At 31.0% G+C, this 13,496-nt stretch overlaps 1 protein-coding gene across 18 annotated transcripts in view; it reads left to right on the top strand.

Moving 5' to 3' along the window:
* The window catches only part of LOC116765521 (protein still life, isoform SIF type 1), a 76,023-nt gene that overhangs the window by 37,806 nt on the left and 24,721 nt on the right, over window positions 1-13,496 (top strand). For 16 of the 18 annotated variants that reach the window (XM_061521850.1, XM_061521844.1, XM_061521851.1 and 13 more), the window contains 3 exons: window positions 9,825-9,973; window positions 11,766-12,045; window positions 12,114-12,245. In XM_061521850.1, the coding sequence (XP_061377834.1) occupies window positions 9,825-9,973; window positions 11,766-12,045; window positions 12,114-12,245 (561 nt within the window). Of the gene's footprint in view, window positions 1-5,773; window positions 6,926-9,824; window positions 9,974-11,765; window positions 12,046-12,113; window positions 12,246-13,496 lie in introns of those variants that run through there. The other 2 variants (XM_061521858.1, XM_061521854.1) reach the window with 1 other exon arrangement.

The following is a 13,496-nucleotide window of genomic DNA, read 5'->3' on the forward strand; positions in this document are numbered from 1 at the left end:
AGGCGCCGCGGCGCCGCCCGCAGGCGCGGGGCACAGCCCGAGGACTTACGATCGTTTTGCTCCGAATCGTAACGAACTTTGACGATCGGCGCTCCGTCGACGCGTGCTGGATCCAGTCGCAGTGAGAGCCGCCTGGGCGTTGGAACACTTCTCTGTGTTCCCAGAGCTCGGTTATGTAACTCAGTAAACTTATTTATTTATCAACTTAAAATTATCAAGCACATTTGTGAAATAAGTCAGACTCTTCTGTTGATTTTTAGATTCGATATTCGAGTACATGTGTAAAAGTGATGTGTACCTCCGCCTATCCTTGCGGCAATAGACATCGGAGCAGGTTTATCGTTTCGTTTAAAAATATTGTTACAATTTCAATTTCGTATAAAATGAATTACAATATTATTATATGTTATTAAATTATATTTCGGTTTATTAAGCGGGCTGGTATTAAGCTGAATGTTTCAACAAACACATACAATCGGAATTGATTTTGCATACAATGAAAATTTTCCAATTTGTCACATACCGAGGTACAATCTCCTTTGCCGTCCCAATTAAAAGAACAAATAGTACAACACCAATAGCAATTTGGCGCAATGCAGGACGTATATATGTGAATATACGTAATTGTTAATACAGTCACAATCACATTACAAATCACTAATTGTGGATTCAGGAAATGTTATTTCGTGTACTTTTTAAGACGGGTGCGATTATTACATTTAAAGGTTCGATGTGATCTGTTTAATCTATTAGTTTCACTAATCATTGATAGTTGTTTCATTAAATTATTTATTGAGGAAAATGATTTTTCTGAGTGCCTCGTTTTATAAAAACTATAAATATCAAACTTTTTCCAACATAATAAACCTATTTACAATTATTTTCATTTTGACAGCAGAAAGTACTTATGTTATTGAATTTAAGTGATTTTTGTCAGTTCAAGGTAAAGTAGTTTTATCTGGTAAAGACGTGAATAGCATTCAGCGATTTAAACTGGTCTAGAATCAGCAAATATAAGTGCCAAACATTTGTATGATGCAAAACTCAGAGACAATACTTGACCTAAAAGCGTACCTAGAGTTTTCTATCTAATCTTGGAGTTTATTTTTGTTGTGTTACACCTTCACCTTTAATCCAATTAGACGTTCTGCGGAATTTTAATTGCAGTTATTTCTGCTCACAAAAATCATTACCGCTCACAGATTATATTCAAATTACTCTCACAGTTCGATAACCCCCAGCCAAACATATAAAAATTATTTTATCTCTTGTTCTTGTCCAACTAAAAATAATATTTTGCGTCATTTAATATATATATAAATATAAAACAATAATTTTATTCATTATAATATAAATATAGAAATCTCAATGACAATCGCTCAAAAGTAATAGATGTCTTATTCTTTTAACCTAATCTTTCATTGTCCCAGAACTTTATATACGTATGATTTGATATTTAATTATAAAATTATATTTAGATTATCATAAATTTAAGATAAATACCTCGAGAGATGACAACTTTTTTAGTACATTCAAAATTAACAAAAGAAAAAAAATTTGTTGGTCGCTTGTTGATTATGAATAACGAAAAGGAATTTTGAAGATTCTTATTAATTCACGTTTCAATGGTTTCTCATTTCTTAAATTGTAACTTGAATAAAATAGTAAATGAAATAATTTGCGTTGAATAAATCTATTTATCACCTTACAATTAAAAAGCAATTATATGGAATGTACAGTTAGTATTTAAAAGGAATTGACAAAATGATATTGAATTATCTCCTTTGAAGTTATAATTTACAAATCTTTAAGCCTTAAATATTAAAAACGACGGTTAGCCTCATAAAATTAAATTATTATTTTCTAACCATTCAAATTAATTTTAGGCAACGGCTCAATTCAGTTTTGTTAAATTTATCAAATTATCCTATTTACTAGAAAGTTTGTGTAACCAAAATCACGTAAAATTTATAAGGAAAATAAGGGAAAAACATAGGTTCACTATATTTGGAACACATAATATTAGCCAGAAAATTAATAAGCACGGTGGTTTTGTAATTGTTCAAATAGGAAAATTCTGGGTAGTACCACAAAATTATTTTCTTATTTATAACTTAGATTTAGCCGCTTAGCGGTATTTTATTTTATAATCTACACTAAACTCGCGCAGCAGATTAAGACCGCTCATATTTTTAATATTAATTCCTCCTTCTATTAGATTAAAGTAGGGTGGTTAATATTAAAGTCTTAATTCTACTACCAAAATATTATTCACTTTATTTTTTTATAAATCATTTCATAATTTATATAAAACGTAAACTTAATTTAAAATTTCCAAAATAATTAATCTCATAAGTTAAATAGACCTGTTGATTAATTTTATTTTATCCACATATAAAAAAATATATATAAATTTAAAAAAAAATGAATATGGTAAATAGTCTCAAGAATACTAAATGGAAATTCTTGGTGAAAACAGTACGCATAGCTAAAAGCATGGCAATCGACTTCATTAAATTTATTCAAAAAACCACAATAGGGTCATTAGATTCAGACTCGCTATTTATACTCAACCAACTCAACGAATCAGGTTGAATATTTGTAATTAAAAATTGCGGAAATTCGTTAAAGCAGATAGATTTAAAATTTCTGCAATTATTCACGGATCGGTAGAGAGTATTGTCTTAAATTTTATAGCAGCAACCCTTGGCATCGTTTCCATTATTTATGTTACATATCTTCTTTGTTTTAACAAACCAATGCGATATAAAAGCAATACATTTCTTTTTATTTAATTGCATAAAAACATTGTCTCAATCTTAAGTGAATAAGGCCGTTTCGAGTACAACAATTTTGTGAAATGTAACACGTAATTAATACAGATCAGAACTGTTTATTAGTATTTGTCTTCAATAGAAAAAGAGACTAGGTAATCTAATTATCCAGAAGCTGTAGTTGTCTAATAGAATATAGATCGTATTTGCTGAAACGGCACAAATAGATTCGAGATTCATTTAAAGGGCATGCGATGTCGACACGATAGACCAAATGCAATGTCGCTTTTGCTATGGTGCATCACGCCCTACTTCTCTTGGGACGCGCCGGCTGTTAGCGTGATTAAAACTACATGAAATACATGATTTTTAAATCATGAATGAACACAAAGTAGCACTTTTTTTCTTAATAAGATCGTTATGGTTTTAAGACGATTTAAGAAAGCCTTTTCTAGTTCAACGTCCATCATAAACTAGTTTCCAGACATCTTTCACAATACCAACTTTATCAATACCAAAAAAAGATCGTTGTTTAATAATTAAATTAATTAATTATTCGGCATATTTTAAAATTACAAAAATAATAATTTCGATGTTATATATCTACCTAATTTATATTCCTTAATTGCGTATGATTTATTTGAACACGGAGACGATGTACTGATATTCTGCTAGCATTCTATTAATAAATCTTTTAACTTCTAAACTCAGACACCATGATTTTGCAATCAATGCAAATGTTTTCAAATTGACGATATTTCTGTTTTCCTTAAAATCAATGTAATAAAATTAGCGTTCGTTCCCGCCCTCAGCATTTTGCTCTGCCTTCTCGACTTTCATTCTAGTTATTCATACCCCAGTTTTCCTATTCAGCTTACTCTTGTAAAGTTTAAAAATAAACACATTATTTTTATTTGTACTATAATTTTTAAAAATTTATAATTATTTGATATCTAATTTATATATATATTTTTTTAAACTCTTTATAAGTGTTTATGTTTAAATTTTTAAACGTTGCAATCAAAATATATTTATGCCTTTTGCTAAAGTCTAGTTAAATCAATTTATAATTTAAAAACTCTTGTAAGTAAGTGATTCTAGAATAGCCAAATATTAGAAGTTAGTTAGCTGAGGAAATTTTATATAATATTTGAATTTCCCAACATCATTGTGTAAAATGTTTACAGTTATTTGCAAAGCCAATTATGCAAACTATTCAAATAATTATTAGGTATAGTATATAGTGTTTGATTTATTAAAAAAAAATAAAAAAATTACGAAAATAAATTCGGACGATTTTAGATTGTTCTAATAACATTAATCTCGCAGCATGACATCTATGTCATTTACGTTTACCTAAAGATTTTAATGAAAAAAGCTTTGTAATTCTAATAGTAATTATTTAAAATAAAGTCATGTAGCATTCTGGTTCCTAAATCGAATTTCGAGGCACATATTACGTTCAATTAATTATTTACATATAATCAAACTACATAACCTTCGAACTATACGGCTTAAGTAGATATCGGGAGAATCATAACATAAGACTCATCCTGTAAACGTTGTTGGTTTAGAAACATACGGTATAAGATAACAATCTAAAAGCAAAATTTATTATAAATGAACAGGCTTTGATTACCTCAGCACTCACAGATTTGAAGACATAGTTAAAAATGTTTCCCATATTTCTGTTAAAGGTATCATAACAGTGAAACTGAAGAAATTGTTTCAGCGATAATATTATTTTTCATTACATTCCATTAACACCACCGCAGTATCTTTAATAACGAAGTGTTCATGTTGTAAAAATTTTATGAATAAGAATTTTAAAATATTCTTTATTTTAAAAATTTACTTTGTTTTTTAATCCGTGTTAGTATATAGGCATCCTTAAGGATATTCTTGTCGTTCATATTTTCCTTAAGAAATATAAGTATTATATTCAATATTTAGCTCTAAAACTTGCGGTATAAGTTTGCTCAAAGTATCCACTTCATAAAACCGTGAACGAAAAGGGTTTGGGGTGATTTCCCCAATATATTCCGGGTTCTACATTTGCTGCCAGCTATAATCAAGCCATAATCGTATTAGTGCGCCTTTTTGTTATCGATAAAAAGAATTTTAACACAAAAAATATATTTAATATTTATAAAATATACCTATAAAATGTACCGTATTGTTGTAGAGTTTTCATGACTTTCACATTTTTATGTGTATATAAAGTAAAGGTAAATAAATACGTATGTAAATAAATATATCGTATTTTTTATAATATTTTGTTTCTAGCTACCGCTTTCAACATAAATATAGGTTTTCTCTGACGGTACAAACGTAAAAAAAAACCTAAATAGATTTATAAAATCTTAACATCTCTTCTGTTTACTTGGACAACTTTATCGACTAATATTGAACATAAAATATTTAAGAAATAACTTTGGCAATATCTACGGACAAATATTTATTTACCGAAGATATTTTTTTAAAATAAATAAGATTATGCAGAATAGTTTAATACCATTTAAGAATTTTTTTTATATAATAAGTTAAGATAAGAAACTAGATGATTAATTTAATTAACTATATTATGAGAACTAAATTCAAATATACATTTATTTATTTCTTCTTCAAAAGCAGAAAACATAATTTCGAAATAGTTGGGTTACTAATAAAGTTTGCTGTGGTAGTTTCTAAAATCAGACGTTAAATAATTCGAACAAAGCATTCTAACTTTAGTTTAATTTAACGTTCCAAATGGATACACCTGTGAGATAGAACGTTTAATGGTTATTTGTAATAATTAAGTTTTTTGTAATAAATTAAAAATTATAGAAAAATAATTTGAGTTAAATATTTTTTACATTTGTGGAGAACTAAAGGCCCCAAAATTATAAACCTAGATGAAATCGCTTTTTATAGACACATGATCTACATTAAGCAAGATAATGTCAAACACGGATAACAATCTGATAAAGAAATAACATATGATAATATTTCATTCTTTTAATTCATTTTTTTTAGAAAAACGGCAGATGTAAATATATTTAATATAAACTCAAAAATAAATAACTAAGTGCTTAATAGTAAATATAAACATAAGTAAAAAGTTGTGATTCAAAATGACTTAAATCAGCAAATATGTGCAAGGTGATAAGACAAGTTTAGTTAGGAAAAAGTGAACCAGGAGCTTTATAAGGTTACCGAATGAGTGTTTCGTGATGAGGTGACGCTAACGCGCCGGCCGCTGACGCCGATCCTTGCCAATGATGGTGGAAACGCACCGCGCGCCGCCGCCCAGATGTGCGCGGCCAGACTCCCGCGCCAAGCCCACCTCTGCTTCCGCGCCACCTTCCCTGGCCGGCAGTGGTACCCTCATGCATCTCCGCCGCCGACGTCACAAGACCGTGCACTTCGGAGAGAATCTCCTCATGCAGGTCTGCGCTGACCGTGCACATTTGACGGCCCTCGGAGCGAGAGTGCCCGATATATCCTTTTGTCACAAAGCTCACACTGGAGTTAATAAGGGTGATCCACGTTTCTGTTGTGTCGCTCACCACTGTTGCCTGGCAGCAGGTGCTTTTGTAGCCTTAACCTCGAATGGGCGTCAAAAATCAGCCAGAGAACGTAGCGCAGACTCACACTCCAGTGGTGGTGAAACCGGAGACAAAGGCGAGGGCGGTGGCGGTGCGATATCAAAAGAACCAAAACCGAAAACTAAACACCACCATCACCACCACCATCATCATCATCATAAGATACACAATTGTCCTTATCATGATGTCAGACCACCCCCCGAAGATGAACCTGAAGAGAAAACAATAGTTCCAAAGAAAACTGTATCTCCGTATCTATATATTCCTAGTAAACTGGAACCAAATGTCCAGCAGCTTTTCAGTTTTATAGAAAGTGTACTAAGTGCATGGGCTGCTGAAGAAGGTCTCACGAGTACTGGAGAATACTCAGAGCCTGATGAACGTATAGTTCGTAGACGCAAATTAAATAAGTATAAGAAACGCACAGATGTACTAAATATTCGGCGCATCGTGTATGAAGTATCAATACTTCAAGGAGCCAAGCTACTTGGAAATGTTAGGTTTCGACATTATCATTGGAAAGGAACAGCTCAAACTTGCAATGAAGCTTTCTTAAGAAAGGTGAGTTAATTTTTTGTGCAATAATTTAAAAATGAATTAGGTTTCAACATTTATAGTAAAAAAATAAATATTTTTCTTTAGATTTTTTATTCGCCAAAGCAAACTTATGCTTCTTAACAAAATAAGTTTAAGTTGATATAGATATATAATTAAGAAACACCTTATTACAAGGTAGTTATTTTTTTTTATTCTGTTGAATTTTTACTTCTTCTTATCACTCAAAAATCCTTGTAAAAATATTCACTTCGCAATCCCACTAGATGGGTTTGAAGAAAAACATTTTTACATATAAACATCCTCATAATCACACTTGAAACATTTGATTTTTAAATTATAATTTATCTGGTGTTATAACTATACTCTTTCGAGAAAAATCTAACGACATATGGTTTAACAAGATCGGTTGTTTCACATTTAAGTTACACACGAACATTTAAAACCCCTTACATTCAGCATATTGTATACCTGTATACACATGAACATTTTAATAACCCTTTCTGAAACACCGGTCATCTGATACAAATATATATTAATTCTACATTCAATAATATAATCTAGTTATAACTCACATTCAATATAACGGAGTTTAGATTGAATATTGAATCCTTTATGTCAATAAATGAGTTCTGTGGCTATAATACATACATAATATTGAGCAATACTTAAACCTTGTTTAAATCAATAGTGCTAAAGATACGAGGAGAATCATTAATCTGTGTCGTTATATAATTTTCAGGATATGTTAGAAGTTATTACATGTAACAATTACAATAAAAAAGCAGGATCTACAATTATCATTATATATAATTTTGTCTATACATCTCTTAATAAGATTACATAAAAGTCCTTACAATAATTAATTTAAAAAATCTGATGAAATATTCGTATCATTTTGACCTTATTTTAGATTCTTCTGCGAGAGGCTGCAATTTCCTTTTCTACTAATGAGGCCTTTCATTTTCTACTCTATGGCAGTGAGTTCTGAGTTTCTTTTTTTTATATTAAGTCTATTCTTTAGGCTATGGGTATAAGATAACCAAAAGTATATGAGCCTTAAATGAGATAAAAAAAATGATAATACCTTGTATGGTTAACATTTGATGATAACATATTCTTTTTATTAATTCAATTAAAATAATATCTGCAAAGATCCATTCCTTTCGTTCTTACAACTTTATTATGGATAGGAAAAATACTTTTTTAAGCCTTCAAATGTTGCTGCTATAATGAAGTATAAATTGATTCTATGTAAATTTGCAGTAAGCATGTAGGTTATTGTGCATCAATATATCAAACTTTACTGCTATCAGAATTTACTGCCGTTTGCTTTAGATTATCCCAATTGCTTACCTACTTTACTGACTTCACTGACTGACTCAACTGACTTCACTTTCTCGTTATGGAGAAGTTTAGAGATATACTTTTGTAATAGATTATATTTATTTCTGTACGGCAACAAGTTTGTAGATATAAAATTTATTAGAATTTTGCTACATCTGAAAGTCATGGGCTTACGGACATTGCATAAATAAACACCTTGGAAAGTTCAGTCATAGAAATGTAAGTTTGAAATAAGTCATATTTTTCTTTTGTTAGAAATATCTTCAATAAAATAATATTATTCATCGTCTTGGACTTATCTTTGTATGTAACACTATCAATAAACAGAAAGACTTTTTCTCCCTTATATGTTATACAAGCAATGATACTTAGTTTTCGCTTTTTACTGACTTCTTGAAGAACTCAAATAATCATGAGAAAAACAATTTTATTAAGTCAATTTGAATAGTGTATTGTTGGCGTAAGAGGTAATAAGGTAATTTAAATATTATTTATTCATGGATATATCTTTTTGTTTTGAAAAGCCACGAGAGCGCCGGCGACAGCGTCAAGTGTCGTTGAGCTGAGTGCAAGCTGCCGTGTCCCGCATGCGCTTTATAAGAAAGCCTTCCTTGTTATAATATAGCGCGATTAAAAGGCAAGAGAGCCCTTCAACCGTACATGAATATTAACATCCAATTATATTAACATCATTTCTGAGAATTCATCAGGTACAAATGCATAAATCAAGACAATTAAATAAGTAATTAATTTTATTGTCATATAAAGTTCAACGGCAGTTAATCAGTGTTACGTTAACACTTTATTTAAATCGTAGTTGTACAGCTTGCTTCGTTTATTTTTGTAGTTAGTGTTTATATTTACTTGAACATCAGCGGAGGTAACAATTTTCAGTGCTGGAAATGAGGGCGCGAGTACCGGTAAATTGCGTTACACCGTACCTAGAATGTATAGCCGTTTAGTTTCAGGACTTTGTAATTTTTAACATTCTACAATTATTTTCAAGTGCATCTTTAAAGTTGTTTATTTTTTTTACTTCCTATCCCAAAACGTCTAAAATGGAAATGCTACATCTGTTCTTCATTACCTGAAAATAAATCCCGTTAAACGCGGTTCAGCCATTTTAGATATTAGCCGTAACAAACATACGTTCGTATTGTGTTTACATATATATAAAAAAATAGGGGTTGGTGATTAAAAAAGCAAAAATTTTGGGTTATATGTATTTTTTAATGCCAAATTATAAAAAAATAAAAACAAAAAAAATCGTTCAAAAATAAAAATAAAAGTTGAAGGGTGAACAACCCTTATCACTAAAGAGTATGAAAAATAGATGTTGGCCGATTCTCAGACCTACTCAATATGCTCACAAAATTTCATGAGAATCGGTCAAGCCGTTTCGTAACGGGAACGTTTACGGGAACGAACATTGTGACACGAGAATTTTATATATGTATAAGATATATACATATTTGTATATTGAATATATTTTGTATGAGAAATGTTTCTGTCAAAATAGCCATAACTTCTAGGGTAAAAAGTATATTGTATTGTACAGATATCAGACGATGATCGCATGTCTTTGACGACGGCTGTATCTGATGAAGAGGATCCTGGCGAGAGCGCAATGAACTCTCCTTACAAGGGAAAGCAGACGGGAGCCGCTGCTGCCTCCTTTAACTGCACTGGGGCTGTAAGAAAGGCTGGGTAAGACAAAAGAAAATTTAATTAACTGCGTTATTGTATACTCAACCCAAGGCTAAATTATCTTTTGATTATATTATTAAAATGTGTATTCGTTAAAGTTATATGTCATTCTCTTTTGATAACTAATATTATATAAAGTGCCTAGTAAGATTTTTATTTATGAGGTATATAAAAATTCATAGATATTCTAAGTTAGGATTTTATAAAGGTAATTTAAATTTTGATATTAAAGATAAATAATATAAATGTGCAATTATATAACTTTACATTAACGTGGGCATGAAAACAAACAAAGTATTAAGAGAGCACCTGCTTTTCTTAAGCCTTAAAATTATTGCAAAGGAAGGATGTTGGGAATGAAAAACAAAGAAAAGTGATGTAGTAGAAAGTTGACGAGTTTCTTAGAGCCCACGGCGTCCTTTATATTCCTTAAGGCAACAATTCCTTTTCCATGAATTCCAAATGACCGGAGGGAAATCTTAGCCGTGGCCCTTGACCCATTCAAAGACGCTGTAAACGATCAAATTGTAAACGAGATGTTACTCTTCGATGAGCTTGCACGTGACTTTATCTTAAAAAAATATATTAATAAAATGGATCGCAGAATATAATTGAAATATTGAAGTAAAAATTTCCCCTTTTTTAGATATTTTAATGATTGTAGGAGTTATCAATACTATCGCCCAATAATAGGTTATTTCATGTGGTAAATGTATTTAATACTACAATATAACGTGTATAAGTATAATCAATTAATAAGGTCAGTACATATTCTCCACCCGTCTGTTAATTTAGGCCATTTAATGCACAGATAAAATGTGATTATGTTTTATATTTTAAGACAATAAAGGATAAAATTTTAACTTCCAATGAAATTTCATGACGGTCAAATGGCCAGATAAAATTGGATTGGAATTTTGTATAAATACCAAATTCCATCCCGCGGTTAAATGACTCCAATAAATGTAAATTCTGCGGTGTTATTAAAATTAATAATAACGAAAATAGTAGAATTTGGATATCGATCGTGCTTCTCCTGGTTGCTGTGGTAATGATAGTATATTTAATGTTTGTGGGTATGGTAAATTATAAATATGCACGTTCTCTTTGAATTAACGAGAAAAAAAATATTTTTCAATTTGACCTCATACTTATGATGTCAATAATGTCAAAAAGCTTTGATATATTTTAAAACAATGTCAAAATATTAATCATCTAAAAATCCTATTATATATTCCCAATAAAATGAATAAACAAATGTAAGAGTAGATACATTCAAGAATAATATGGCAAAAGGCTCCACGTCTACGATTTTTCGAGTTCGAACGAATTTTAGAATATCGAAAATTCGAAACCAGAGCAAAGGTCCGACTCCGGTGAATGTTATTATATGGGCGATGGAAATGCTTGGAGGTCGAAAACGTGGTGTCCCTGTTAATAAAATACGTTCACTGATAAAAAAGCATTTCCTGATTCCCTGCAGAAAACAGGACGTTGATAAAAAAATTGACACGGCACTGATGCTCGCTGTCTATTTCGGAATTTTAAAAAAATCGGATAATCTTTACATTCTAAAAGGTGAACAATCGACATCAGAAAACAATATTCATAATATTATAGAATCTTAATTACAATGACTGCTTCTCAATGTTGTGTAATAAATAATTTCAAGCAAACATTTTTCATTTAACCTACAATAATATGTTACGTATAAATTTGCTATTATATTTAAAATATATGTAATAACGAATAATCACGATTTTAATGTAGATTGTTTTTAAATCCACTATAGATTCTTAAGTGTGAAGAAATGGTTGCTGCGTAAAAAGCATCAGATTGAATTGGCTCGAAAACGAGGCTGGAAAGGGTATTGGGTGTGTTTGAAAGGCACTACTCTATTATTCTATCCTTGCGATTCAAGAGAGGGACGCTCTGTGGAAGCTGCACCTAAACACCTCATAATAGTCGATGGTGCCATCATGCAACCTATCCCAGAACATCCCAAACGAGATTACATATTCTGCTTAAGTACGGCTTTTGGTGACGCCTACCTATTTCAGGCTCCTTGTCAGGTATGTCAAAATTCTACTTCTATTGTAGAATTCTTGAATCAGCTTTTTAATTATATTCATCCTGGTAGGTGGAGCTTGAAAACTGGGTAAACAGCATACATAGTGCATGCGCAGCAGCTTTCGCACGTCATCGCGGTAAGACGGGGACGCTTCATTTACTGCAAGAGGAAATTTATCGATTGGAAAAAGCAATAGAAACGGTAAGTATTTATTGACAAAAGATTAAATAAACGAGATTCCAGTAATTAAAGTAGATCGTTATTAAAAAATACAGTTCTGCTATAATAATTTCAAATTACAATTTGAAATTATTATACCTTAGGAGCTGTTCTATATCTGTGGAGCGCAATCAAAACGTACAGAATACAATGCAGATATTATGCAAGGTCCGACCCTCACCGCATAGCATTGGCCTGAACCAACAGAAGTATTGTTTGACTGGCGTGGATCACTCACTACTTTCGTAAACCAATGGCTATCTTCAATATTCAACTTTATGACCTGGTTTTATGAGTTATAATACTTAGAAGAGCACTTCAAAGCTTAACTGCTTGAAATATGTACGATGTTACGAGGCAAAAAGCATTTATGCAGATAAATTTATTTCTTGTTCTCATCTCGCCTCGAATACATTTAGCGGCGGAAGCTGACGGAAATATAAGATAAAATATATTTAAAAAAAACAAATATTCTTCGAGTCTTTGTTACTCTTAAAAGTAATTTTTGTGAGATGTAAATATGAAATGCATACTTTAAATATAAAACATGTGAACTATGAAACCGAGATATTATTTAGCTTGTGACATTTGCTAGTTAAAAGGATTTTAATATACACGGTAATAGAATTTGTGTTTAATAATTAAATTATTAATAATCTGTTGAACCGTTTAGAATGTGAAGATGGTGGTTGGACTAAGCGTTACTCATGAAATTTGGGCCAATCTCAGACCCGCATTCTGTAACCGCAACAAGCATTAAACCCCTTGTGGAACTCTGATCATCACATGTTTGCCACATTAGAATGTATGCTTTAATTTGTATTAACCTATCTGCAACTGTATCCAATTCTTCGACTCAAAGATAATTTGTTGACTGAATATTCGATTGAATGGAAATAGTCGATTGAAAGTTGCATTTGTAAAACAGGATATTGCGGTTTAGTTGACTTTAACAAACTAAGCTTGGTTTAAAATTTTTCTCTTTCACTCGGCTACATGAATAATATTATATTCGTAATAGCAATGTGTTTTATTTTACAAAAGATATTTTTATTTAAAACAACTCTAACTGTTATCACAAATTGAGTTTATTTTATATTTTTATAATTAATACAGTTGAAATCATGTCTTGTATTGTATATTGAGATATGTGGTGAGCAGGTGCGCATGTTTATTAATATTCATAGCGTGCCCGTGCCCTAATACCGAGGGCATCATCCTGTATTATCTTAA

Source organism: Danaus plexippus, chromosome 11 (assembly GCF_018135715.1).
Source record: "Danaus plexippus chromosome 11, MEX_DaPlex, whole genome shotgun sequence".
Lineage (NCBI taxonomy): Eukaryota > Metazoa > Arthropoda > Insecta > Lepidoptera > Nymphalidae > Danaus > Danaus plexippus.